This window comes from Trichophyton benhamiae, assembly GCF_000151125.1.
Source record: "Trichophyton benhamiae CBS 112371 chromosome Unknown Abenha-G-c-312d04.f1, whole genome shotgun sequence".
In the NCBI taxonomy this organism is placed as follows: Eukaryota; Fungi; Ascomycota; class Eurotiomycetes; order Onygenales; family Arthrodermataceae; genus Trichophyton; species Trichophyton benhamiae.
The window spans coordinates 37,296-65,227 of NW_003315104.1; the positions used below are offsets into that span (position 1 = coordinate 37,296).

General features: G+C 47.3%; 4 protein-coding genes across 4 annotated transcripts; 1 reads left to right on the forward strand and 3 right to left on the reverse strand.

Moving 5' to 3' along the window:
* Positions 1 to 496: 496 nt before the first annotated feature.
* On the reverse strand, positions 497 to 2,088 carry ARB_07684 (uncharacterized protein; the record flags this gene model as incomplete). The annotated part of the gene is made up of 5 exons (XM_003013918.1): positions 497 to 1,402; positions 1,487 to 1,582; positions 1,641 to 1,751; positions 1,806 to 1,993; positions 2,049 to 2,088. 5 exons carry the CDS (start codon positions 2,086 to 2,088, stop codon positions 497 to 499), a joined length of 1,341 nt encoding a protein of 446 aa, XP_003013964.1.
* A 1,782-nt stretch (positions 2,089 to 3,870) lies between these two features.
* ARB_07685 (uncharacterized protein) lies at positions 3,871 to 7,214 on the reverse strand (the record flags this gene model as incomplete). The annotated part of the gene is made up of 3 exons (XM_003013919.1): positions 3,871 to 4,608; positions 4,663 to 5,234; positions 5,423 to 7,214. 3 exons carry the CDS (start codon positions 7,212 to 7,214, stop codon positions 3,871 to 3,873), a joined length of 3,102 nt encoding a protein of 1,033 aa, XP_003013965.1.
* Positions 7,215 to 8,537: 1,323 nt separating this feature from the next.
* Positions 8,538 to 24,193, reverse strand: ARB_07686 (nonribosomal siderophore peptide synthase SidC; the record flags this gene model as incomplete). The annotated part of the gene is made up of 8 exons (XM_003013920.1): positions 8,538 to 13,453; positions 13,507 to 15,538; positions 15,590 to 16,816; positions 16,874 to 19,285; positions 19,341 to 19,525; positions 19,592 to 19,840; positions 19,891 to 23,842; positions 23,903 to 24,193. The coding sequence occupies 8 exons, from the start codon at positions 24,191 to 24,193 to the stop codon at positions 8,538 to 8,540; spliced, it is 15,264 nt and encodes a 5,087-aa protein (XP_003013966.1).
* Positions 24,194 to 26,024: 1,831 nt separating this feature from the next.
* ARB_07687 (uncharacterized protein) lies at positions 26,025 to 27,581 on the forward strand (the record flags this gene model as incomplete). The annotated part of the gene is made up of 2 exons (XM_003013921.1): positions 26,025 to 26,923; positions 26,975 to 27,581. 2 exons carry the CDS (start codon positions 26,025 to 26,027, stop codon positions 27,579 to 27,581), a joined length of 1,506 nt encoding a protein of 501 aa, XP_003013967.1.
* Positions 27,582 to 27,932: the final 351 nt, after the last annotated feature.

Here is a 27,932-nt window from a genome sequence, read left to right on the forward strand (position 1 = left end):
TCCGTGGTACAGAACACTCACTAGCCCATCTGGCATTTCTCGCAACCCTCATGAATATCCTTTCTGAACACGGATATAAGGAATGGTTAAACACCCTGCCTATAGGTATACTAGCTGGCTTTAGATGCCTACGGCAACCCTCACACCTCTTATGTTCCTACTCGAGCAACCAGAGCTATCCGCCGTTGTTAATGATATGATGATGATGTTGTTGAGAATACATCTAGAACTTCACCTCTATGGCAATTGTGTTCCCACCTTCTATATACAGCATTGTGCACCCAGAAAACAAAACTAGCCGGTTCTCTGTATTATTGAATCCAGCAGCACCTTTTCTCTTGCCTCCCTTTTCTTCCTTCACGTAAGTCCCAGGTCAAATCCATTTAACGAAACAGGAATAAGAAAAAAAAAGAGAAAGAAAGAAAAAGAAAAACAAGAAGCAACGGAAAAATGAACAGAACCAATACAGCTTTGCTAGCATGCAATAGCTACCAGACTACTGGTTGGCAGAAGCAGCGGGGATATCATTAAGGGGATTTTTGTCGTTATACGTCTCAGGAGCTGGTGAAGACAGGCTCGTTGGGGTCATGCATCGACTCGGCATTTCAAAGAAAGCCAGGTTCTCTCTGGACACAGCATACTCACTGCCAGAGTATCCCAGCACAGAATGGATCTGGGTGCTCCTCAAGCCCTTGATCCGGGAAAGCTCGGCATAGCCGTAATTGATAAGTCCTCTACCTACCTCCTTCGCTTCCTTGGGAGTACTGCAGGCCATGGGGTAGTCATCGTTTAACTCAATCTGTGATGGACGCGGCGCAACCATCACCTTGATGGCTTCCATGTATCCAAATTTGCCCTCGACTGCGATTACGCCGGATGGAAGGAGATAGCCTGTGTCTCGGATGGTGTTGTATGCCTCTTCGTCGATATAAACGCTTCCGTGAGGCTTGAGGCCATGGAGAAGCCAGAAGGACCGAGAATGCACGGGCGAGTCTGATGGGAGGAAACAGGTGTGCAACGGTGGATCGGGCTTTGTTTCTTCCACGCCCAAAGCACTATCGGATGAAGTAGCGTCATTGGACGAATGATGCTCGATAATCTCCTCGATAGTTCCGGGACGGGAACTACGGGTGATGACAGTGGTAACGCCGGCACTTGTGGCTAGTCTTGCCGCCACTATCTTTGAGCCCATACCACCGGTACCAAGTGACGATCCAGCGGAGGACACGTCGGCTTCAAGACTTGAGATATCCTGGACAATGTCGATAACCCGAGCATCGGGATTGGTCCGGGGGTTGGCGGTGTAGAGCCCATCTACATCGGTCATAAGGAAGAGGTAGTCTGCTTCGATCATCGCTGCAGTGATAGCAGAAAGCGTGTCATTGTCGCCAAATTTGATTTCCTATTGGATTGAAACCTCGGGTCAGCAACCGATATCTCAACATGCAGAGATAACGAAAGGGATGGGTGGCTGGTTTGAACATACCGATACAGTCAGAGTATCATTCTCGTTGACGATTGGGATTACACCCATGCTAAGAAGCTGAGCAAGTGTATTTTGGGCATTTACATATTGAGTCCGCTATAATAACTTGTTAGCCGATTGTCTTACCTTCTTGTCTTGGTTTGGCCAAACTTACATCAACAATATCATTCCGCGTGATAAGGATCTGGGCAATGGGCTGGCGCAAGTGGCTAAACAAGCTGTCCCAGGTACTCATGAGCTGGCATTGACCGACTGCTGCCAAAGCCTAAAGGGGTTGTGTCAATTGGCAGGTTATTCAGCGGTAGGATGTGGAGCATACCTGAATCGAAGGGAGATGCTTTGGTCTCTCAGCAACGTCCATGCGTCGCATACCAACGCCTACAGCGCCCGACGAGACGATGATAACATCATGGCCGTCTTTTCGCAGCTTCACCGCCGCTTCGACAATGAGTGTCAGGTTTGACAAGATCGGCTCGTGGGACTTTTCATCCACAATGGAGCTCGTCCCTATTGTCGACACGGTTAGTCATAACGTCAGGACATATGGTCAGCGTCAACCTACCGAGCTTTATCACCACCTTTAACGACTTTGAACCCGCCATCTTAACTCCGTGTTGTCTGGTCTAATTCAGTACGAGCTGGGAGATATCCATGGGTATGACGAAATGCGGGATAAATAGGTCTCTCTACTCAGCGAGCACACAAAAGGGGGAGAAAAGAAAAAAAGAAGAAATCGTCTGACTGTGAGTATCAAAACCCCTTCAACACCGTCTTCTGATATATCAAATCTATCCTGACTGGCCGCGCTGTTGAGGCAAAGGAGAAGCAAGAGTGAAATGTCCTTTATATAAATATCTCTTCGCCGAGTTTCCCTTTTGGGGCGGAAGATGTTCTGCCGCCACTTATGTAAGCGGGGCAAAGTCATGTGGGTCCCGAAGCCTCTTTTTTGCTTTTTCTTTATTTCTATTTTTTTTTTTTTTTTTTTTTTTTATTCTATCTTTGCATGTGGAAATGAACAACATCAGCGTTCAAGCTTGAGGTCGACCGCAGTTGACCTGCTCGCTGGACTTACACCAAACTGTCGTCATGCGTACTCCGGGAGCCTCGGAGAAGGGACACGGAGACAGGCGTCTCACCGCACTTGCCGTGCTAGGTTTTGCCGCCACATGCTGATATCGTCACCACTCCCGGGGCCGTCGCTGGAAGAAAGAAATTCCCGCTGCTGAGGCTAATAGGCTTTGGAGCCGCCCAAACCATCGACCCCATGGAGTTGCTGAGCTGAGCGGACCTTCACCGAGCAAGACGGAGGGCGGAGACCAAGGCTCCAAGGGGAGCAAAGCAGATTGCTCTGGTGCCTGCAAGTGGAGTCCCGTTGTACCAAAACACGGTACGTTTGGAAGGATATACTCGAAGGATCGTGTTTGCCCTTTGACCGCCTGAGATGGACAGACACGGGAGCAAAAGGATGGGGGGGGAGGATTGCTGGATGATGCCCGTATCCAGTTTATAAGGTCTGGTATTGATGTACATATTGGTAGAGCTGGCTGTGGGAGAGGACCGAGTATGGATAATATATATCAAACCGTTGTACACTGACGTCGATTTGCACCACTTATTTGCCGCGGCTGGTTCCGCAGATGAGATGAGGGATATACTTATACAAAAAGTACTTTATGCAGGCCAGGATCAGGGGTGAGATTAAAGCCTTCGTGGGTTGATGGCCTGACTGGTGGACTATCATTGAAGATCCCCAGGGGTATGACAACATCCAAGTAACAACGATTGCATAAGAGAATATATTTAAGTAGAATCCAAAAAAAAAAAAAAAAAAAAAAAAATGGAAAAGAAACATATATTAGAGATAGTAGAGCAGTGAAGAAAAAGTTAATATTACTTTAACAGGTAAAAGTACCATCTCTAAAATATCGCAAGCTAGTTTATCCGTAGTATACATTGTTATTAAAACAAAACCATCCATCATAACTCAGAATATCATGCTGCTATGCAATGCGGGTGCTTTCAGACGCTTTCCAGATTGACATCACTGGTAAGATAAATAGGTATAACACAAAAGAAAGGTTCGACAAAGGAAAAAGCAAAAGGAAAAGGATGATAAGAAAAATATAAGTCCCTTTACAAAGGAGATGGATGGTCAACAAACCAAATATTTGAAGAAAAAAAGGAGGGAGAACTCCTAGCTTTGCCTTGCCTTGCCCAAAGTAAAACGCCTTTCCCATAATTGTCCCCGTTGGTAACCCCTGGCTTGCTCATCGCACAGCTGGTGCGAAGAATTGTTGGAAAAAAAAAAGGAAAGACAAAAAAAGAATCCGTTGAAGTATTGGTTTTCGGTATGAAAGTGACGGAGGTGTCTGTATCCATCATATTTAGACGTCCATCATTTCGGCGTCTTCGTTAAGTACCTCGTCAGCCGGTCCCCAGTTCCCTTCGAAGATCGTGGCGCCCGCTCGACGTCTCTGTTCGGCCCATTGTACCCCGAAGGACTGAAGGATTTCATCCGCAACAGGACGGTCTGGAGGGTTAGGGGATATCATCCATCCAACTAGTTTATCGAGAGCTTGGTCGTTGTCTGCATCAACCATGAACGCTGGCGGCTCTGCAAGTTCCCCACTGCGGGCACTAGGGGCGCCCTTTCGCTGAGACAGCTGGAAGTAGTTGGAAGAAACATCCTGTGAGGGGCAGTCTTTGTCGAAATCGTCAAATGAAGACAGGTTTCCAATTGATGATTCAACTAGTGGATTACCCGAAGCATCACGGAGGATGTTGCTGCTTTCTCCGCTCCAAGTCAGGCTTGGAACATCACTCATGTCCCCGTTTCGGAGCTTCTGCCACGAAACTCCATTATCTGGGAGCTCAACATTGCCTGCAATTTCAAACATGATCAACCCGAGAGCGAATATGTCTGCAGGCTTGTCATATCGGCCCATCAGTACTTCTGGTCCAATGTACTCTCTATCACCTTCACCCTCGATTCCAGCTGCAGCAGGCCAACGAGTGGCAAGGCCAAAGTCTGCAATCTTCAGCACACCTTCGAAGGTGATGAGAATGTTTGCTGGTTTCAAATCCAGGTGGATAAAGCCTGTATCATGGATATGTTTCAAGCCCTAAAAGGAGTTAGTTAATTCTCATGTGTATATAATGAGTGTAGACAAACTTACATGTGCCAACTCTAGTAGGATCTTCCATATCCTAAAGTCGTCAAGCCTAGCTTTCAGGCCTACCTGAGATAGAAAGACATCAAGACTACCTTCCTCGCAGAACTCGGTCTGGATGTAGAGGTATCCTTTATCCTCCCAGCTATCAACATAGCTGATTATATGATCAGAGCCATGAAGAGCCTTGAGAGCGACGACTTCATTATTTCGTCTTTCTCGGTCCTTGGATCCAGCATATGGCTGTTTCGATTTCTTGACAGCCCATAACTTCCGGCTGCCGGTATTTGTAGGGGTCGAGTTAGTTGAGAAGGATGTCTGAGACTGGAAGAGTTGAGTTGATGGTGGAGAAACACGCTCTGAGACTGAGTAGACGAGGGAAAATTCACCGGTACCAATGAGCTCCACTTTGTCAAAGCGTGAGTTGAGGCACGGGTCAATATCAGGGGAATTATAGCCGCCAAGAGGGAAGCTAGTTCGTTTCCCGAGATTTGGAAACGATTCACGGGGAGCGGTGGGAGTTGCAGGTAGAGCTGAGGCATTTGACTCTACAAGACTAAAGGTGTGATCATCAGGAGCTGTGATCGAAAGATTACTGGCATCGGGAGTCAAAGTATGATCTCGTGGTGTTCTTGGAGGCCCAGACTCTGGCGTTTTACAGTAGAACGGGCTCGCTGAAATAACGATCCATTAGTATATAATGTAAGATTGAATGCAATATTGAAAAATAAATCAAAAGGACCGGAGGGAGAGGGGTCTATCTTACAAAATAAACCGGATTCGCCTCTGTTGGCATCAGAGTTTGGTTGACTTGCAGCTTGGAATTGGAATGGGGCGGAATTGGAGACGTGTTGAGGGAAGAGGCCTCGCCTGGTGGGTGTGGGAGGAAGATCAGAGTCTGTGGCACATTGGCTGTCAAAAGGGGCCGATGGTGATCGTGGAATAGAGCTAATATCACCATCGATACTAGCCAGACTCCCACGGCGGGAGCAGGTTGAAACGACACGGGAAGAGGGAGCCTTGACACGATGAGTGAAGGGGGTCTCAAAGGAGCCGGAAGACTTGTGGTAAGGAAGGAATTTTGCGCTGTTAGCTTGGTGCAGAGGCTTGGGTCCAAAAAGCACATTTGATGCGCGTTTGCAAGGAGTCTCGGGCATGTTGTGGCTCATAGTCGAGCTGTTACGGAAGTCCGAGACATTCTTGTTTTTCTTCGAAATCAGGCCGGTGGACATGAAAGCCGCAGGTAATGGTTTCACAAGCTTGTAGTTTTCCGGTGTGGAAAAGGGAGAAGCGGAGGCATTGGAAGATTCCTGTCGTAGAAGACTGGGAGCCCTTGGTGCCACAGCACCAATTGGCAGAGACTTGGAAAAGTTAAGGATGGGCCTGGCTTCCGAGAAATTTGAGCTTACAGCTCTGTTGGTGGGAGAGTCATCCCCGACGCTTGAGCTGGACGAGGATTGCGTAATAGTGCGAGAGAGAGGATGAGTAGGAGGGTGGAAAGTAGATGACGAAGGAGCTGTGAACAGAGAAGTAGATGGATTCGGAGATGGAGAAGAGTCTGGTCCATTGAGGGGAAGGAATGTCGAATTGTCGATTGCCATGCGATTCTTGTTCTGTAGCTGAAGCGATCCATCATTATCCGCACTTATCTTCCGAACAAAGGGAGACCGCTCCGGATGTCGTTGCTGGATGGTAGATCGCCTCAACGAGGAAGAACGTTTTGGTATGGTAGAGAAATAGTGACCCGGTGGTTGGAACCGAGGTTCCTTTGGGTTCTGGTTGTTTAGGGGAGAATTGATTGCTGAGTAGCTAGACTCGAATACGTCAAAGTCGGCGCCAAAGCTAACACCATGCAAGCTTCTACGCTTGGCTGAAGGACTCTCAGCACCAAGGGAATCCATCGTCATGTTGACATCTGCCCGTTTCAAGGGGCTGGAGGAGAGTGGTGTCGTTGACTCCATGTTCCCACTTCGGCGTTTCTCTCGTCCAGCGGTAGAGGTATCTTCTGGATGTTGCTCGATGGGAGAGGATAGAATGAGGGGGCTCTCCTGGCCGCCTCTGAAGAGCACTGGGCTCGGTGGTGTGGTAGAGACCTTTTCATCCATGGCGTCGATGGTGGGAGGTTCTGGAGAAGCAGCCGAGTTTCCGTTATCTCTAGACTCGCCCAGTACCCGTTTTGCTGAGCCGGAGGAGCTACTAGTCTTGGAAGAATGCATGAAACGACTCCGGCGCATAGGAGGACGATGGATTTTTGCACTGGGAGGGAACGGAATAGCCACGGGAGACGGAGTGTTTGGGTTAGGAACGAAAAGAATCTTGCCGTGGGAGGTCTGTTTAGAAGGTGAGAGATTGGACGAAGTGAAATTTGGGTGCCTGGTTGCCGGCGAGTTGAACGTGGATGGAGAGAGTAATCTGAAGTCCGTTGTCTTGGACGGACTCCTCGATAGCGAGCGTCGAAGTTGACTTAGGGCCGAGTTCTTGTGTGTGGCATGAAAACTGCTGGAGGAGAGGTGCAGAGTGCCTCCAGCATCACGGTGAGGAGAGAACGAGGCCACCATTGCTCCAGGCCGATAAGCTGCAAGTGAAGTGAATGCTGGCTCTCACTCACACACTTTCTTTAACTCAAGCAGGATTTCTGGGCGGGCTGGTAGTGGATGAGTCCTGTCTTGAGGCCACACAGGGAGAAATAACAAGGCTTCCTTATCGCGCCTGGTATGATGAATCTCCTCCCCCTCCACGCGTCACAGACAGGTGATCTTTATTGATAACAGACCACAGTGAAGAGGCTCACAGTCCGCGTTTATAGTAAAAGAAAGCAGAGGGGTTTATTCACAAGTGGCTTGCGAGTTGCCAGCTGACAGACAGACAGACAGACAGATAGCGAGAGACAGGCCTAGAGTGCCGGTGTAACTTCCATCAGCAACGCCTATGTATCAACTCCAGCGCGCGAGTCAGCACCGATACTCATGCTCGACAAGAGGTCTCTGCTGGCCACTTTATCAAGGCCAAACGAGTGTAAGACGACCTGGCTGATGAAACTTGACTTGCTGGCGGCCGATCGCGACAGACGTGGTGCTGAGTTGGCTGGCGGGAGGCCGGGCCGAGTCGTTATCCACGCTGTCAGAAGGAGGTTTTTAAGGAGCGACAACAAAAAAAAAGGGGGAAATCCGAGTCGCAGGCCAACGCGATGCCAGATACCAGCAGCTGAATTAACGGGTGCTATGCTGGTGTTGTGGTGGTTGATGGCTGTCGCTGGGCGTGTCGTGTCGTGGTGGCGGTTCGAGGGACGCAGCGGAGGTTGGCGATGTTGTCTGATTGTGGTTGATTTGACGATGTTGAAGTTCGAAAGATAAAGCAAAAAAGCCTTTTTTTTTTTTTTTTTTTTCTTCCCTCACGCGATTCTACGCGTTGTTGTTATGATTCCCTGGTTGGGTTTAGCGTGGAAAATCTCGTGACGGAAAATGATGAGTCAGCAGGGCTAGCCTGCTTTGGGAAAAAAGACAACAAACAAGACAAACAAGACAAACAAACAAAGAGAGATAAGATAAGATGAGATTAGATGAGATTAGATGGAAGCGGCGAGGCGGCCGAAGACAGCGACAGCAGCAGAAGGGCACGAGAGTCGCAAGGAGAAGAAGGAAAAGAGAAGGATAAGGTCTATCAATAAACTAAATCGACACAGTCTATATATATATACACACATATATATATATAATGGAGTACAAGTATGTTCTGTGGAGGGCGCTAACTCTATTTACATGGATAACCGTGGGCGCAACGCCGTACCTGCATTCTTTTTATAGCGTGCCGTAGCATGCATGGAGGACGACGGACGGCCAACGCCCTGCATCAACCGGCCCCTCGATGAAGCAGGCAGCGTCTCACCTGGCGCTGGACGTCTGCAGGGCAAGGAGCTCGCGCCGGACTCCGTCCAGCACCCCTAAAGCCTTGTCGCTGCTGGGGCCAAACACCCCGACATCCAGCGTGTTGTTTCTAACCGCTGCCTCGATATCCACGGACGGCTGTGGAGATGGCTTGTTATTAGCCTCCTGCTTTTCAGGGGAATCCTGGGATAATTGGGACCCTGGGGGGCTTACCTTGTAAACATCTCCCGCGTTCTCCAATCCAACTCCACTCTCTATTCCAAGCATCTCTTCCAGCCAAAGCTTGCTGCTGCTGCCCTTTGCCGCCGCGTCCACTTGCTCGCTGCCGTTGCTGTTGCAGCTTTCCTTGCTCAGCCACTCGAGCACCTCTTCCTCTGTAACCTGAACTAGTTGCGGGGCACCGCTCGTCGCTGTTGATACCTGTGCCGCCACCTCCGGTAACTTGATGAAGTTCACCGTCGTATCGAGCCTGATTCCTGTCCACTCCGCTATCTGGGCCAGCGACACGGTGCAGTTCTCGGCAGAACCGATTTCATGCAGGTCGCTCTGGATGATGCGCGCTAGCTCGAACACGGAGCGAGACCCTGGATCTTGGATGCGGAGTGGTACAATGTTCAGTGTTGGCGCCACAAGCTCTGGAAGGCCCACCAGGTCGTGGGAGCGGTTGGCCAGATATACACCAACCGTCAAGTCTGCTCCTCGGACATGGAACTCTCTCACATGTACCTTGGAGTAGGCGGCCAGGAACACGGCCTGCACTGATAATCCTTCTGCCTGGCAGATCTTGTTCAGCCAGTCGGTATTGTCCAGGAGACCTGGCTGGTACTTTCCTGCTCCGGCTTGGACGTCCATCACAGGCCCAGAACCTTTTTTGGCAACCGGAGTAATATCATTTCCTAGATAGCCCTTCCAGAATGCCTCCTGCTGGGCTTCAGAAGACATAGCCTTGCCGTACTGTATAAACTCTGCAATGTCTACTGGCGTATTTACCGGGGTAGACACATCCTGGAATAGTGACTCAAGTATATTGATAAGGTGTTGAAGTGCCACTGCATCATAAAGGGCATGGTGGATGTGTAGCATCAGCAAAGTCTCCGTCTCAGTTTGAGAAGCATATAGATAGACAAGTCCCGAGCCCTGTCTGGCCGCGACATGGCGACGATTCGACTTGACCCTCAGATCGGATCTCCAGATTATCGGATTACTAACTTGCTTTAGCTCAGCCAGTACATAAGGCATGCCGGTATCACCAATAGAGAGTATTGTTGTACGAAGTATCGGTAGTTTGGCAGTCATCACTTTCCATGCGTTGTCTAGCTGGCTCTGAGTGATGCGGCCAGTAACCCTGTAGAAGAAGTCTGGGAAGAAGAGCTTTCCATGCGAATTCTTCCAGGTCTCCAGCATGTAAACCTGCCCTGCCGTAGCAGGGAGGAAAACTTCAACATCTTCTCGCTTCATACCATACTTCCTCAGCTGTAGGTCGATGTTGCTATTCTTCAGCGTTTGCAGTGACAAAAGTTTTTCTCTTGAGGTTGCAGTTGTTGGCTTCTTCTCCCGCGCAGAATTGACTATCTCCGCCATTTTCCCAACAGTCTCCGCTCGCAGTATATCCCTAACAGAGATGAGCACAGACTGTCGTCTGAGTAATGAAGAGACCTTGATAGCGCTGATGCTGTCAATACCGAAATGGAAGATGGTGGTATTCCTGGTGATCTCCTCCTTTGGTACAGCAGCAACTAGTGACAAGGTATCTCTGATCCTCTCTTCTAGCAGTGACCACACTACGGGCTCAATGGCGATACCGCCCGGCCCGTCAGGTAAAGAACCGCCGTTTTGAGTCACACTATCAAGGGTTGGCCGTTCTCTGACCTCTACGAAGCCTGCCGTGGGAATCTCTGGTGATTGAATAATAGTTTTGAATACTTGCAACAGCTGCAAGACAAGTTGACTGGTATCTTTCTTGCCTAAAATGGTATCTTTGCAGGCAACACGCCATACAGCAGAGTCATCAATAGCTTCTAGTTCGACACAGATGGAATACTCCACACTCGATGAGCTGTTAATCGATTTATAGAGAGGTTTATCTTGACCTTCCTGCGAACTAGGGCTCTTCTGGTAGATGAAAAGGGTATCGAAAAGGTCCTTATTTCCTACTCCCATCATAGACTTGATCTTTCGTAGTGGGTAGTGTTGATGGGCCAACATGTTACCCAGATTCCTCTGCACGTATTCTAACATCTCGGACACAGAACCGTGTAGGATTCCACGGACGGCAACGGTATTCATTGTTGGGAAAGCAACTTTTGAAGCTTCTTCTGTGTCTCGTCCAAGCATCACTGTGCCGAATAGAACGTCCAATTGTCCCAGGTAGCTGGCAAGGACAATGGTCCAACACGTAAGACCAAGAGCTTGGGCTGTAACGCCGTGGGCCTTGCAGAAGTTCAACACATGTGAGAGTGGTATATCGGAGGCAGTCTCGTCACGGTGCACCAGGGCTCCTTGATCTCCAGCACCTGGCTGTGGGGGAAATATACTCGGCTCTGCATCCGAGAGGACACCTTTCCAGAACTGCAGACCTTCATCTCTGGATGAACTAATAATATCTTCAAGGACATGTTGGTAGGATGGGCGTGCGCTAAATTGGCCTGAGTAGGCGCTCGCTACATCTTGATGGAGAAGGGTGAGTGACCATCCATCGTACATGGCATGAGGCAGAGAAAGGATAAGAAGCAGTTTGGCTCCATCTCGAATGAGGCGTAGGTTGAATAGTGGTTTTGACATTACCAGTGACAATGCTCTTGCTCGCTCCTCTTGAAGAATTGATTCAATGGAATTTTCTGCAATATCAACAATATCCCAGTCAATTTTGATGCTTGACTTGTGAATGAGTTGTGCATAAGAGAAAGGCAAATTTGGGTCAGACACCGTGGCAAAGGAAGTCCGCAAGATTGGGTGACGTTTCGCGATAGTTTCCCAGGCATTCTTCAACATTGTGACGTCCACATCCTCGCTAATCTGCAGGATGTCATGGTTGAAATAGTGAAGGCCATCAGATGATAACATTTCATTGATCATGCCTTCCTGCAAGGGTGTCGCCGGATAGATATGTTCAATATCTCCCAGGTCTTTCCCATCTTCTTCCAAGGACCGTCGCAATTGACTTTCTAAAGATTTCAAGTAAGTCAGGTCGGCTTTAGTGGCGCTGCCATTCACTGTAACCTCGGCCATCATGGTTCGAATAGTCCTATTTCGCATGATATTGCCCACGGACAAATCTATGTGGTCACGTTTCAGGCGAGAGGAGAGTTTGATGGCATCTATGCTATCCAAGCCAACTTCAAGGACTGAGGAGTCCTCATTTATTTCCGACACATCGAGGTTTGCTAATTTAGCAATCTCTTGCCTCAGCAATGAAGCTGCTTGACTCCATTGAAACGAGGTAGTGACGTTGGGCGAAGGGCCTCCAATGACTTTGTTGGCAATTTGCTTCGACGAAGCCTCCAGCGAGGTTGAATTTCCTGAAAAGCTAAGATTTGAGAAGGGTTCTTCCACGAGACTACGTAAAGATAGCCTGAACTGTTCGAGTAAGTCGGAGATACCGTCAGAAGTCAAGATATCTCCTTGACATGCGGCCGTCACCTGGAAAGATCCACTTCCTTGACTCTGCACTTCTAGTGCAAGGGGGTAATCAGCTTCTGTGAAGGATGCCACGGGTTCCCATAACGATTCCCCTGATTGGGAGGTGATGTTTTCTTGTTTCTGGAAAACGAAGAGTACATCAAACAGAGGTCTCTGAGAACTTCGACCAATCCATTTCATTATTGACCTCAGCGGAGTATGCTGGAAAGGAAGGGCAGAGACAGAATAGTCATGGCAAGCTTGAATAAGCTCAGAAAAGGTTGAGAAGCTGAACTTCGGAATATTGCAAGGTATAGTGTTAAATAATGGACCAACCGCAACATCAGCATCTTCTGAGTCGAATGATCTCCCGGAAACCACAATGCCCATAGTCGGTATATAATTAAAGTACCTCTCGAACGTATACACCCAGCAAGCATGAAACATTGCTTTCTCCGTAACATTTAGTGATCTCCTTGTTTCCTCGATGCAATGGAAACCTTCAATCCGAATTGTCGAAGTTCTGGAGCCAGGTTCGGGAAGCGATCTCCGTGGTATTGTCGTTTGGCTCAAGTTCTCGAGATGTTTGGCCCAGAATGATTTAGCAGCAGGCACAGTACGAAGTGGGCCAAGAGGCAGTACTTCGGTGAATGGCATAGACCTCGGCATTTGTCCGCCATTGTATACGTGCTTCACTGCATCAAGGATGATTGGAAGACTGATGCCGTCGTATAAACCGTGGAATATATTCAGGCACATCCATCTGCGTTTTGGGCTGGAGATGATACCGATTTCCCAGACTCGACCCATGAAATTATTGAAACCAAGGTTCCACTCCTTGAAGTAGCTCTCAGCTGTACTCTCAAGTTCATCGTCCTTTGATATTGCAAATTCGAACCACGGTAAGGCTGCCTCCTTAAGGACAACGAGAGCGTATCCATCATCTGTAAGAGGGAATTTTGTACGTAGCAACTGAAACGAAACTTGTGCTCGTTTCCAAGCCTCCTTAAGCATTGGTATGTCGGTGTGCGGTGCAAGCTGAAACGTGAATGATGTCAAGTAAGGGTGAGATTCATTCCTCAGACATTGGTATAGCATGCCATCTTGCAATGATGTGCATGGAGTGATGGCTTCTATATCCTGTGGAGCGACTTCTAGTTCGTTTGCCAAGTGTGACATATGCATATGGGCAAATGCTGCTATTTTTTGCTTTGCATCCTCATACTGGCGCCTCTCGCCTTCAACATTGTTATCAGGAGATTCAACAGCCTTAGCTAGTAGCGAAAGAGTTGAGCCTAAAAAAGGATCAGCACAATCCACCCATATTCTCAACACGGGACAAACTTACATTTCATTACAACTGATGGGTGGGCAGCTGGACAGCCAGCTTCCCGTAGCGCTCGAGAGAAGGATATCACCAAGATAGAGTCCAGGCCCAATTCGAAGATGTTTGAAGATGATGAGATTGTCTTCTCCTCGACCTTCGTAAATCTAGACAATATAGGAATTATCTTCCTGATTGTATCCGTGTCTTCGGTTGGGCTTTCCTGCTCATGACTGGACAATGCCTGCATTTCGCTCAGTAGCATCGACGCAAATATCCCTCGCAATTGACCGTTATCAATCTTGTTGTTAGACGATAACGGAAACCTCGTCAACGGGATGATATGCGTCGGGATCATGTACCCTGGCAAATGTGACCGGCATTCCGAGCGGATGGCTTCCAAAACCCTGCCGGCCTCAGGGCTGAAGTCAACTTCTGGACAGGCGGCTGTCGAAGCAGAAGTAACGACGGTAGTGAAAGATACTATTTGCTCCTTAGTTGCGGTGGGATGTTTGAGTACCATTGTCACCACATCTCCCACTTCCTCCGTGGAATTTTTTATCACATGGTTTATCTCATTGATCTCAAGTCTCTGACCTCGAAGCTTCACTTGGTCATCAATACGTCCAAGGAAGCAGAAACTTTCATCATGCATCATGCGTACTAAGTCACCAGTTCGGTAAACTCTTTCTCCATATGTCTCAATATATTGGAACTTTTCCGCAGTCAATTGTGGTCGGTTCAGATAACCCTTGCCAACAAGTGGGCCAGACACACAAAGCTCTCCGATACCACCACGTAAAACGGGTGTATTGGTGCCCTGTTTGAAGACATAACCACTAACGTTATCAAATTGCGGACCAATATTGGTTGGCTTATCCGAAGAAGTGACCCGTGGAAGCATTGTACAACCGATTGTGACTTCGGTTGGCCCATATCCATTGTAAATGACCTCATGAGGCCCCCATTGTTCGAGGATCTCTTGCTTTAGCTTTTCGCCTCCTGTGATAAAAACACCACGGCAAAGGGACGGGACATCCTCAGGTTGTATTAACTGTGCCAGGCTAGGAGTCAAATCAATGTGTGTGATAGACAAGTCACGAAGGGTTCCGGCAAAGTCTTCAAAGAGAGTATCTCTAGGGCAAGATGTTAGACATATTCCTACACTCCACGTCCAGTATTGCTCAAGAACGCTGACATCGAAGTGGAATGAAGCAAACTGGAACCACCGAGAAGATTCATCCCAATGGCCTCCAAACAATCTTTGAAATGATAGCATGGCTTGTACAGCATTGTCATGGGTTATCTCGCAACCCTTTGGTGTACCCGTGCTTCCCGATGTATACAAGCAATAGCAGGTTGCATCACCATGAAGCGGGAAGCTCAGCGTTGGAGGTGTCGAGTTCACTCCATCCAGTAGACCCTCTTCATTTACCGGGACCAACCTGATGCCAGTCAGACTTTTCAACTCGTCTTGTTGTTCCATCCCGCACATAAGGATATCTGCTTTCGAATCGTCTAATATAAATTGTTTTCGGGCGATTGGAGCACTGGGGTCAATCGCTAAGAATGCACAGCCAACTTTGAGGACTCCAAGTATTGAGAAGTAAGCCTCAGGACATTTTTGAAAGGAAACTCCAACCAAAGTTCCCTGCTTCACGCCGAGATGATGAAGTAGGTTTGCGTATCTATTCCCTTGTTCATCCAAATCTTTGTAAGTCCAGCTCTGAGTAATGAGTTTGCCATTGATTCTCTCCGCAAATTCGAGTGCCACCCTAGATGGATGCCTAGTTGCTCCAACTTCCACAAATTCATGTAAAAGTTGAGTTGGACAGTCAATTTTAGAATCCTTTCTTGGTAAAACAGACACAATGGAGCGGCTTGCAGTGTCAAGGGAAGAAGAAGTTGAATCGGGGTATTGTAGAATATGAGTCAGCAACCAATCAAGTTCATCAAGGAGCAAGGAGGCCTGGCCGTCAGGTAGAATGTGATTTTGATATGTAAGAGCAAGCTTGAGAGTATCGCTACTTGGAATCAGCTCGAGAGACACGGAATACTATATATCCGTTAGCATGACGCATATCCCGTTTTCACTCCTTCCACTTACTTCAGTCTGACTGCTTTCTTCAACCACATCCCAGAGGGGCTGTTGTTTATCCGTGGAAGCCAGCTTTTGAAAAACGAAAAGGGTATCAAAGAGTGGGGAGTCGGCTTTACTCAGACGCTGAATCTTTGTCAGGGAAGTAAATTGATATTTCACAGCCATGGCATTGGATTTCATGATCTGCTGGAGCAGTTCCCGATTCGTTGCTTCCACGTTTTGATGAGCTGGCACTGTCGTAAGACAAGGAAAAGCAGTATCCTGAGCTTGTTCAGAAATATCTCGACCAGAAAGTACCAGGCCATATGTAACATTAGACTCTCCTACGTATGATGAGAGAATTCGAGACCATGCAGCCTGACCAACGGCTTGTAAGGTAACTCCAAGCTCACGGCAGCCTTTTTGTAGTTTCTCCATGGTAAACGAACAGTCTCGGGAAAGAAAACGGGTATCGTTTACCTTAGCATGGAGAGGATTCATGTCTGGGAACTTCGTAGCACTGAACGAAGGACCCACCTCACTCCAATAACTCTCTGATTCAGGGGATTGAAACTTCTCGACAATGAAACCCAGGACCGAAGACACCGGAATCGCAGGCGGTAAGGTAGATCCATTATAAACATTTATCACTTCTGAGAGTATAAGGTTCATTGAATGAGCGTCGTAGAGAGCGTGATGGGCTGAAAGTTGCATGAGCGTGGAGTCACTGCAAGGTTTAACGGTAAGGAACCACGGCGGGCGGTGGAGTTGGTTCAATATACTCTTGCCATTAAGATGTTGTTCATGTCTCGCATCTGACATGCGCTTAGAAGGGGATAGACACTCATTCCAGGGCAATTCGATAATTCCCGGGCGATATGTCACCATCGCGAATGGGAATATGTCATCCTTCACTTCACAGAATCCAGTTCTCAGCATCTCGTTTCTCTCCATGACACTTTCCCATACGAATCTTAGAGCAATCAGATTCAATGGTGTCGGAGATTTCAGCGTAAAGCTGTTGAAATAGAGCAAGCCTTCTGAGTTTATGAATGAGGCAAGCATACCTGCCTGCGGTGTTGTGCAAGGTCGGATAGCTTCAACACTACTTTCCAATAATCCCAACTTATCGCAGATAGAGGGCAGATGCAGTGATTGGAAGCTATCGAAATCGAAGTTATGAAGCGCTAGACCGACGCAGGGGCTTGATTTTGAACCTTGCAGGACCGATGCGATCTCTCGAATTGAAGGCCCCTGGATATAGTGTCAGTCTAGACAATGGTATGACGTTTATACTATCGGAAAACTCACCTCCAGAATATCAGCCGCCGATATTTCGTAGCCGACTTTTCTAAAATGTCCAGCTATCTGAATAGCATTGATACTGTCAAGTCCAAGCTCAAAAATGGTCGTGTCCATGTTGATACGCTTTTTATCAATTTTTGACATTGCTGAAAGCAGATTTCGAATTTCTAGACTTTCCGCACTCCATTCCTCGGATTTGCCATATCCATTAGACTTATGATCTCCATTTGCTTCCCCTAGTTTTCTGAAGACACTGAGGCCTCCAGAAACTTGTCCGTCAGATTCAACAAGAGAGAAATCCATTACCCTAGCCTCCGGAAAGCGAAGTGTATGGTTTAGAATGGCATGGTAACATGCAGTGATGGTATCTATATCCGTTGTTGGCACAAGACCCTCGTCAAAGTGGAAAATGAACTGCAAAGAATCACTTTCGGGGTGAGGTATGATTTCAAATATAATAGGGAAGTCCATTACACCATTCTCGGATACCATCCTCCATAGCGACTCATTCAACTGAAGGGGCCTTCCTTGTAAAAGGAGCAACGAATCGAAAATTCTCTGGCCTCGCTGGCTGAAGCGCGACTGAATTCGTCTCATTGAACTTAGTTGATACGGAAGAGTGGCTGCTCTGTTGGATTGCAAGTTCCTCATCAAGTCTATGTTCGTCATATTCCCGTTCAAGCTTGTCCTCACGGGCAACGTGTTGAAGCATGGGCCGACTATTCTTTGGGCTCCGTCGATAGGTATACTCCTGCAATTGACCACATCTCCAAAGCAGATATCAGGAGAACCGGAGAGTAAGCATATCAGTCTACTCCAGGCTGCCTGTAGTAAACTCAGGGTGGTCACAGACGAGCTTTTGCATGCATTGCAAACCTCAGTAAAGCTTGAGCTAGGTATGTGGGAAGTCGATCGACTCATTTTCGGGCTTCCCTTAACTAGGGAGGAGGGTGATGTGAATAAGGTAGGAGTAAAGTCTTTCAGGTAATTGCTCCAGAACTGGTCTGTTGAATCACTGTTGACCTTGATCATCTCGTGAAGATAGAGATCGAAAGGGACGACCGGTGGAAGTTGATGCTCAAGCAAGCACTCTTGAACCTCTTGCAATAGGACTTCCATTGCCTCACCATCATATAGAGCATGGTGTATAGATAATAGTAGGAATACCTTTGGAGAATCAACACACTGTAAAACAGTAAACGAATAGAGTGAATGCGGCCCCTCTTTGACAGCTACTGCGAGCTTACTTTTTTCTAGGGTCGAGGGTGCATCGGCGATTGGGCATTCAATTGATTGCCATGCAATGTCAAGCCGCTCCAGAACGACTTGAACGAATGGAAACCGAGCGTCATCAGTTTGCCGGAACCAAGTTCTTAGAATGTCATGCCTCGCAACCATTTTCATCCAGGCCGTCTTTAAGAGCTCGATATTCCTGTTGATTTCAAAAACCAAATGGTTGTAGTATGATGCATCATTCCCGGTGGATATACCTGAAAGCATGCCTTCTTGTAAGGAAGTACATGGCAAAATTTTTGTGACGTTAACCCCATGTGAAGAAGCTTCATCCTTGATTTTGCGTATTAGCTCACGACTGAAGAGATGATCAAATGTGGGAATGGATTCTAAGCTTGGCATCTGAGCTTCAATACTCTGCGATATCTTCCTCGTAAGTCGTGCGATGGAATCATTTTTCATAATAACAGAGATATCAATCTGCCCAAAGCCGGCAAGTTTCAGTTCCCTGGAGAGAGCAATTGCTATCACCGAGTCAAAACCTAGTCGGTAAAAGGAGGTATGTCGCCCTATTTCTTTCGTCGAGACTCCCGTAACTTGTGCAACAAGTCCCGCGACCTTCGCTTCATTGTCGGTCAGATTTTCCTGGGTATGTTCTTCTTCCTTCCCACGCGAATACACATCAAGAAGCGTTGGATTAGCGCTTAAGTACATATACTTCAAGGCTTCCTTATCAATCTTTCTTCCGATGGTTGTCATGGGAATATGACTTATTGGTATGAGGAAGGATGGGATCATATAACTAGGCAAATGATCGCCTATATAGTCAAAAAGTTGCTGGAAAATATGAGAATTTTCATGCTGCCCAAGTCCATCGATATTGATATTATCGGGGACCCAAAACGATATCAACTGCTTGCTGTCTCCACTGTCTCCATTGTTGGAATCACAGACGATCGTTGCGCAATCCTTGACATTTTCGTGGGTCATTAAAACACTAGTAATTTCTCCCAGTTCGATACGCTGGCCTCGAATTTTTACGAGGTCATCGCGGCGACCTACAAAGGCGATTGAACCATCAGGGAGAAGTCTTCCATAGTCGCCGCTTTTGTAAATCCGTCCATACGCTTCATGGATTAAAAACTTCTGTCGTGTAAGGTCTTCCATGTTCAAATATCCAATACCCTAATCAAATGTTAGTTTGGGCAGTTGTTACATTCCTGTTCTGAAATGCACTTACCACTTGATCACCGCCAAAACAGAGCTCGCCCACGGCTCCTCGTGGGACAAGAGAAAACCGTTCTCCTTCCGCGAGTACGAACACAGACGTGTTCGGAAGTGGTCTCCCTATATTGCTGATAAAGTGGGACATACATATGTTTGGTTTGACCGTGCAAATATTGGTGGTTTCGCTTGGACCGTAGCCTAAAGACATATTGGTTAGGGTCTCACTCACTCCATTTATTTACTTGTTTTAGAGAAATCACTTACCTTGCCATAGGCCTTTCCCCGCCCAATCCATCCGAACTTTTGGTGTCAGTGCTTCACCGGCAGTGACAAGAAATTTAACCAGCGGCACGTTATTCGCTCTCACAAGAGCAGCAACGGTTGGAGTCATGCTAAGGTGAGTAATTCGCATCTTGCGAATTGCAAGTTCAATGTCCCTGAACAATACATCGTTCTTTGCAGAACATAAGGTCATTCCTCGGCTCCAGGCAAAAAATATTTCAAACACAGAGACTTGAATTCGTTAGTATATGTAATACGTGGGATGAAATGGACCCTCTCACCATCAAAAGCATGAGAGCATGCTTGAAGCAATCTTGATTCAGGAAAATCAGGATATAGCGCCGATAAAACAGCAATGTTACTCTCCAGGTTAAAGCGTGAAATAAGGACTCCCTTTGGCGTACCAGTGGTCCCAGATGTAAATACTGCGTATGCGGGGCAAGATCCAGGAGCCTTCGGAAACTCATATAGAGCATTCTCCACCAAAATTTGGGGTTTGGCCAGCATTGCCGTAGTATTTGGGACATCTGATAGTTCGGCCTGGATTTCACTATCCGCAATGCAAATGCGACAGCTTGCTTGTTGAATAATGTGCTTCATTCGCATTATGGGCGTTTGTGGTGTTATGGGCACATATCCAGCCCCTGCTTTGATGACAGCGAGAATAGAGATGTAAAGCTCAAGTGATTTTTCGAGGCATATTGCAACCAAGTTACCTTCAACAACACCAAGGTTCCGGAGCTGACCAGCAAGCTTGTTGGATTGTGCATCCAATTCCGAATATGTCAGTGTTTTTATAGCTCTATCTCCTGTTTCCGGGTCTAGAGAATCTAAAAATTCAACAGCAATTCTCTCTGAGTCTGTTTTCGCGAGCTCTTCAACTGAATCAGATAGACCAGGAACGGATTTCAAGGGCGGTGGAAAATTATTCTCCATTGAAAGCAGAGATTCTGGAAGATGGAATGGAATGTCCTCTAATAGCCTATCGGCAGACTCAAGGAAAGTCATGGCTATACTTTCGATTTGTTTCAAAAATATCACTACGTGGCTTTCCGGGAGGATCGATTCTTCGAAAGTCGCCTTTGCCCAGATTTTGCCATCTTGAATTCCAAGTTCAGTAGTCAATGTGAACTCAAGGAAATCTCTCGATGTGACCTGGGCTATTGGTCCACAGACGGTGGTGAAGTTATCTTGCCAAACAAAGAGGGTATCAAATAACTGATCAGCTGTATTAATTCCGGAGACTTGTTTTACGTCTCGAAGGGGAACAAATCCGTGAACAAGAGACTTTCTATTCAACCCATGAAGAATTGCGAGTAGATCACGGACAGTTCGAGCTTTTTGGAGGTTAAGTCTTAGAGGAAGCGTCGAGATGCACGGTCCCACAATGCTTTCAATGCCATCTATAGGAAGGGTACGGCCAGCAGATACGTTCCCAAGGATAATATCCGAAGTGCCATTGTATGCCGAAAGTAGATATCCAATGGCTGCCTGGAATATGGTTTGTCGACTTATTCGGAAATCCCTAACGAAAGAATCAAGCTGGTCTATGTCAACATTAAACTGACGTTCAACAACCTGGGTAACTTTTGGAAGATCAGATCTATCCTGAAAATTAGGCCACAGGCAAGGTGTAGAGCCCTGGAGATGAGACCGCCAATAATTTAAAGCTTGCTCGCGAATTTCGGAGGAATGATTATTTATGTGGAAAAGGGTGAAGAGTCGGTATTGTGGTCGCTGAGTTAGTTGTTTATTCTCAAGTGCTGAGACTAAGTCCCGCATAATCTGATCCCAAGACCAGCCATCATACAACGAATGATGGATATGAACCAGAGCTTTGGGTTGCCCATCAATAACGCAGAGTTGAACTCTGAGTGGATGCAATATATCCCACTGGTTCTGCAACTCTAAGTTATGGTCAAAAATCTTTGACTCTATGATTTGGTCGGGATGAAGACTCTCCCAAACGACTTGGGCGTATGGGAATCCAGGAAAGTCTATTTCAATAAACCCTGATCTCAAAACTTCATTTTGTAGAGCAGTGCTTAGAAATGCACTTTTAACATCTTCTAGAGAAATGCCACGATCGAACTGCAGTTCAACAGAATTAAAATATGCCTTAGGATTCAACTTCGTTTCCAAAAGCATTCCAGTCTGTATTGGGCTGCAGGGAATTATATCAGTTGGCTGTTGTAAATTCTCAGTAAGCTTCAACATTTCGTGCCCCTGTTGGATGATCGTATTCCACATCTTTAATGGCTCACTTTCAGTAGGAATCACAGTCACCTCAGGTTGTGACTTCAGGACGAGGGCAGCCATCTTGCGGATAGAGTCGGCTTCTAGGATATCCAAGGCATTCAGAAAGACTCCTTCCTTCCGTAAAGAGGATGCAAGGTGAATAGCCCTTAGAGAATCAAGGCCGGCTGACGCAAGGCTTGCTGTTGGGGTAAGAGATGACTCCAGGAGCAAGTTGAGGGATACGGAGATCTTCTGTTCGATGTCACCTGCTGGCTCAGCTAGATCGGTTTGATCGACACCCTTTGATAGTATGTATTCCGCCTCTAGACCTTTCCTGTCAATTTTACCAGATGGGAGGCGAGGAAGCTTATTGAGGATGACGAAGTTCCCAGGGATCATAAATTTCGGCAGGGATCGTCGGCAGGTCAACTGCAGATCTCTGGAAGTACAATGTGCGACGTCCGCCGATAGGAAAGCAACGAGAGCTCCCTGAATAACACAGGCGGCGACGTTTCTCACGTATTGATTTTTCAAGAGCACGTTCTCAATCTCCCCTAGCTCGATTCGTTGACCTCTAAGTTTCACCTGTCCCGTAGATATACGACCCATGCATTGGAGTTCACCATTGGGATGTAGACGTGCCTTGTCTCCGGTCCTGTATAAACGTCCATATGTTTTAGAATCAATAAAAGCATTTCGATTCTCAGTCGGCCGGTTAAGGTAGTACCTAGCAAGCTGTGGGCCTCCAACCACAAGCTCGCCAACATGACCAACAGGTAGTATCACTGGTTCCTGACCAACGATGTGGTCCATAGAAATGATGAAAGCAGAGACGGTTTTGAAAGGTGTACCAATGTTTCCAACAAGCGAGCCGGCACGAACTGAAGAGACAGCAGTGCAATGGATAGTGGCTTCCGTAGGTCCATACATTCCGTGCAATAATCCAGGCCTATCCTTCGAAGAACCGAATTCGTCGACCACATGCCTTGTCAACATCTCGCCGATTGTCAATAAAAGCTTAAGACACGGCACAGCATCTCGAGATTGGAGAAGTTCTCCACAGACTGTTGGAGTAAGTTCAGCAGCGTCGATATTCAGTTGGTTGATGATACCAGGGAGATCGTTTAGCATCAAACGTCTGTTACAACCCACGAGAGTTACACCCCTGAAAAGCGGGAAGAATATCTCAAAAACAGAGACATCAAATGTAGGAGCTGCAAATTGAAGGAATCTCCTGAAGCCAGGGATTATTTCGTCATGTGCTAGCAACGCTTGCACAGCAGCCTGGTGCGATATTCCCACTCCTTTAGGCAGTCCTGTAGAGCCAGAAGTATACATGACGTATGCCAAATCTTCATTGCAAACATCCACGCTAGAAAGACACCCTGGCGCAAAGGTCTTGATCTCTTCCATTTTTACTATAGTGATCGAAGTTTCGATATTTTGGAAGGCACTGGTAAGCCCCTCATTGGTGACGACAACGCGAGCATCGACATCTCCAACAATGAAATTAAGCCGTTCTGACGGGGTATCAAGGTTTAATGGGCAAACAGCCGCACCGGCCTTTAAAATCGCCAACCATGCCACATATAGGTCTAGCGATTGAGGGAGAAGCACAGGTATGATCTTTCCGTGCTGTCCTGGGGGTGGAAGCGAGGCTAGGATGTGTACCAGGTGAGACGCCAGTTGCTCCGAGAGAGAGTGAAGCATCTCATAACTTAAATCTTCTACTTCACCACTTTCATTAAGGAACGAGATTGCTGGCTCATTGCCAGTGTGACGAACCATTTCATGGAAAAGACGAGGGCCGGGTAAGATCAAAGGCGTTGGATTGACTATTGAGAGAGGTAGAGGCTCTCGTAGAAGGCTCTCTAGATTTCTAGCAAGCTGATCCAGGTACCTGACGCTGGTACAGCCTCTAGATGTAATTGACCCATGTAGTTGGTGTGGGGTATACCTGATTTCCAGCTGACATCGTTCGCTGGTAATAGGGGTCTATCAATCTGGTTAATACTGGAAACTGTTTTGTTGAAAGGGGTAAGTTGAGGTCCTTACATCCGAAGTGAGTATTGCAGTACGGCTACCCGAATTGCCCGATTTTTCAATCTGGACACTCTCTATACGGCCACTTTCTAGATGTATTCTCGCGGCGGCTCCATCAATTTGGATGACTGGGGATTCTTCTTCACTCAAACGACTCAATATAGACGCCCATGCGAGAATCAGTCTGTTGAGATCAGTGACATTGTCCAGCTCCCAAGTAGCAGAGGCTTGCGAAGGGACGTCCTCAGCCCCATAGTTGAGACTGGGAAACTGCGTGTATCGATCACAGAGGAATGAATCCATGATTCAACGATTAATGGAAGAGGTGAGAAATGAGAACCCGCTATAATGCCGACATAGCTGAGAGCCCTGAGTTGGCGGGCTATATAAATGCTTTCAAAATACCCAAGAAAAAGTTGATCAGTTCGACGGTTAGATTGATAAGAAAAAGTAATTAAAGATGCCCACTTTAACTATTGCAACTAAGCGCGTGACGTCTTTAACACAGCGCTCAAGAAGAGAAAACGGCCGAGGAAACGACGGAGAGGAAACAGAATTCCATACGAGGTACAAGGCGCGAAAACGCCGTCCCGCCCAGGCAAGGATCCAGCTCGGGGAATGAGGACCAGGCGAGCTTAAGCCCGCGGGTCCAACAAGCAACCCCTAACCGAGTCTAATAGCTGATGAAACCTTAGATTAAGAAATAAAGAAAAAAAAAATTTTTGGAGCGAAGAATGACTGAACCTGCATTGCAGTCAATCTTGGTTTGCACCATTGCTGTGTGCCTTGCGGCAAAAAGAGAACCCTAAGGGTTATACAGTTAGCTGGCCCTCTTGCTTGCTCTGAGAGTAGGGAGAAAAACAAAAAAAAAAAATTATGAAACGCAGAGATAACTATGCCTTGCAGAAGACATGACAGGCAATATCCGAGGGGTCGATAGATCCTGGCCTCCAAGTAAGAAGATACCTGCCCCTCTCTGTCAGGGTCGGGCCTGGAGGCTGCTGATGGCTGGATGATTGGCCAAGCGTAGACTGGATTGTGAAATTCCCTCCTTGTCCTGTCACGATCCGTCTTTTTTGACCGGAGGTTGTGTTTGCCCCTGGTTTGGCGTCTTGGTCGATGGAAGAAGTGTCGTTCTTGTCTCTTGTTTGCTTTTTTTCGGCGTCGGAGGAAGACGTGATTTTGTCCAAATGCGGGCTAGCGTAGCGTGTCGGTCAAACACGGATCTAATCTTATCGATCTGATAAGTAACCACATTTGCAAACTCCGGTGCGACGTCAACAACATCCGACCTTTCGGTGGCCCCTTAAGTATTCCACACTTAGCGCTGCATATCTCCACTGAACACCCACAGCCCACTTCAACCCCCGTCAAACAAGCGAAGGAGAAACAAGTTAGCGTGAAGAGTCGAGCTGAGCAGGCCGGTAGCAGGGTAGGAAAAAACGAAAGAGGGCAAGATGGGTTGAAAATACGAACAGAGGGCAGCGCAAACCGTTCGCTCCCTTTGGAATATGCATTCCGCATTCACAGAGAGATAGAGCCATCAGTGGGAAGAGAGGGCGACCATTTGCCCCTTCTCTGTGCCGTTATTCTCGATTGACACGCACCCTGTCAGGGATTCCTAAACACAGCCTATGGAAATAGTCAGCAGCAGCACCGTTCCGTGTCCCAAACTCTACCTTGAGGTCCCCGGCTCTTTTTTTGCTCCCCCTCCCTGTGGCTATACCTTCGCCTAAGCGCCTTCGCTACCTGCATCACCTGGGGCAAATTAATTACATGGCAGCTCCGTTTTCAGCCCATCGAGGGTTTTTCTGGTGGAACCATTTCGTCAACTCTAAACTTTCCTTTCCCGTGTCAATGATGATTATCTGATGCGACATGCGGGCAGGCACCGACGGAGATAGAAAGCATGTTCCAGGGGTTCTTCGGTCTTTACTCCAGTTGATTTAATAAACCATCTTCCGCTCCGAGTATATACAGTTGATCCTTTGCATCGTTCAGCAATAACATTTCTTCATTCTCATCGTTATCCTCAAAACGAAAGCATTCGATCTAGTACGACTACTGATATTGCTTCTATATATACATTTTGCCGGACGAAATGGCACCCTCTCTTGAACCTTTAAGTCCATACATGAATGGTACTTCTACCACGGGCAACGGGTTCACAAATGGAACCAACTACCCTGTGCCAAAGCTGGAACTTCAGCCTGAAACCACCTCAACATCACCCACAAGAGCGCAGACTCACCCATTACTGCCTTCTGTCTCTGATGATGAGTTGCATGACCTCATTTGTGTTGGCTTTGGCCCAGCATCACTTGCCATAGCCATTGCTCTTCACGACCGCCTGCTTGAAACTGCCCATTCCCCAGATATCACCACTGTCCCAAAAATCTGCTTCCTGGAGAAACAGTCGAATTTCGCGTGGCATTCTGGCATGCTTCTTCCTGGGTCAAAGATGCAAATCTCCTTCATCAAGGATCTGGCTACCATCCGCAACCCCAGAAGCGAGTTTACCTTCCTCAACTACCTACAAGTTCATGATCGCCTCCTTGATTTTGCCAACCTCGGGACCTTCCTCCCTGCCCGTATTGAATTCGAAGACTACATGAAGTGGTGTGCCAGTAAATTTGCCAACCTTGTCAGGTATAGAACCGAGGTCCTAGACGTCACTCCTTCAGAGGTCGATCCTGTGACTGGCAAGGTTCACTTCTTCACTGTCCGCTCTAAGGTCTTGGAGACTGGTGAAGTAACTACTCGCAAGGCCCGCCACGTAGTTGTTGCTATCGGTGGAAAGCCAAATATTCCAGCGGAATTCCCAACGAACTCGAGAATCATTCATTCATCCGCCTACTGCACCACCCTTCCCAGCCTTCTCAACAATACCCTTAAGGAGTACAGCATTGCTGTTGCGGGAAGCGGCCAAAGCGCAGCTGAGATTTTCCATGATCTTCAGAAAAGATATCCTAATGCTAAAACCAGCCTTATCATGCGAGACTCGGCCCTCCGCCCGAGTGACGACTCCCCTTTGTAAGTAAAAGCAAGATTTCGTGACTAGGCAAAGTGGAGTTACTAACATAGTCCCAGTGTCAATGAGCTCTTTAACCCCGAGAGGGTCGACCAGTTCTTCAACCAGAGCGAGAAGGAGAGACAGCACTTTCTTGAACGCCACCGTTCCACCAACTACAGTGTTGTAAGGCCGGAGCTTATTGAACAAATCTACGCAGATATGTACATCCAGAAAATTCAATACCCAGATGAGACTCAATGGCAACACAGAATCTTCTCTTCCTGCCTGATCTCCAAGGTCGACTCAGATAAGAGCGAGAAACTCAATCTATCATTGCAGCACTGCCACTCTGAAAACACCACCATGAACGGAACCCACAATGAGGAGATGAATGCAGATGCCCTTATTTTGGCAACTGGTTACGTACGAAACGCACATGAAAGCATCCTTGCCTCCATTGAGCCTCTTCTGGCTCAAAAACACATGGGATGGAAGGTCCAGAGAAACTACAGACTAGAATTAGATAAGAACCAGGTGGATGTTGATGCTGGGATCTGGCTGCAAGGATGCAACGAATCTACTCATGGTCTTAGCGACAGTCTTCTATCAATTTTGGCAGTCCGAGGCGCAGAGATTGTTCAAGCGATATTTGGTGCCCAGATTTCTAATGGAAATTAGCCTGGTAAGGCAGAAGCAGGAGTCGGGCTTCCCGTGAGTTGATGAGCAACACAATCGAAATTTCTTGGGTCTGGTCATACATCAGAACATCTCCCCTTCGCCTTTCTGTTTCAGCATCATTTGTCTTGTTTCTTTTTTCCCCACTATTTCGTTAGTTTCTTAGCTTCTAATTTCGACGTAAAAGTTCTCACAGTATTGTTTGAATTTATCACCGTTTCTCCATCCAGGCACTTTTGTGTTTGCTGGCTACAACATCCTAGCTTAATTCTAAAGCTACTCGCCTTCTCCAGTATTCCCAAATTGATTGGCTCAGTCAGATAATTCCATGCCCATATGGACGACAGAACACAG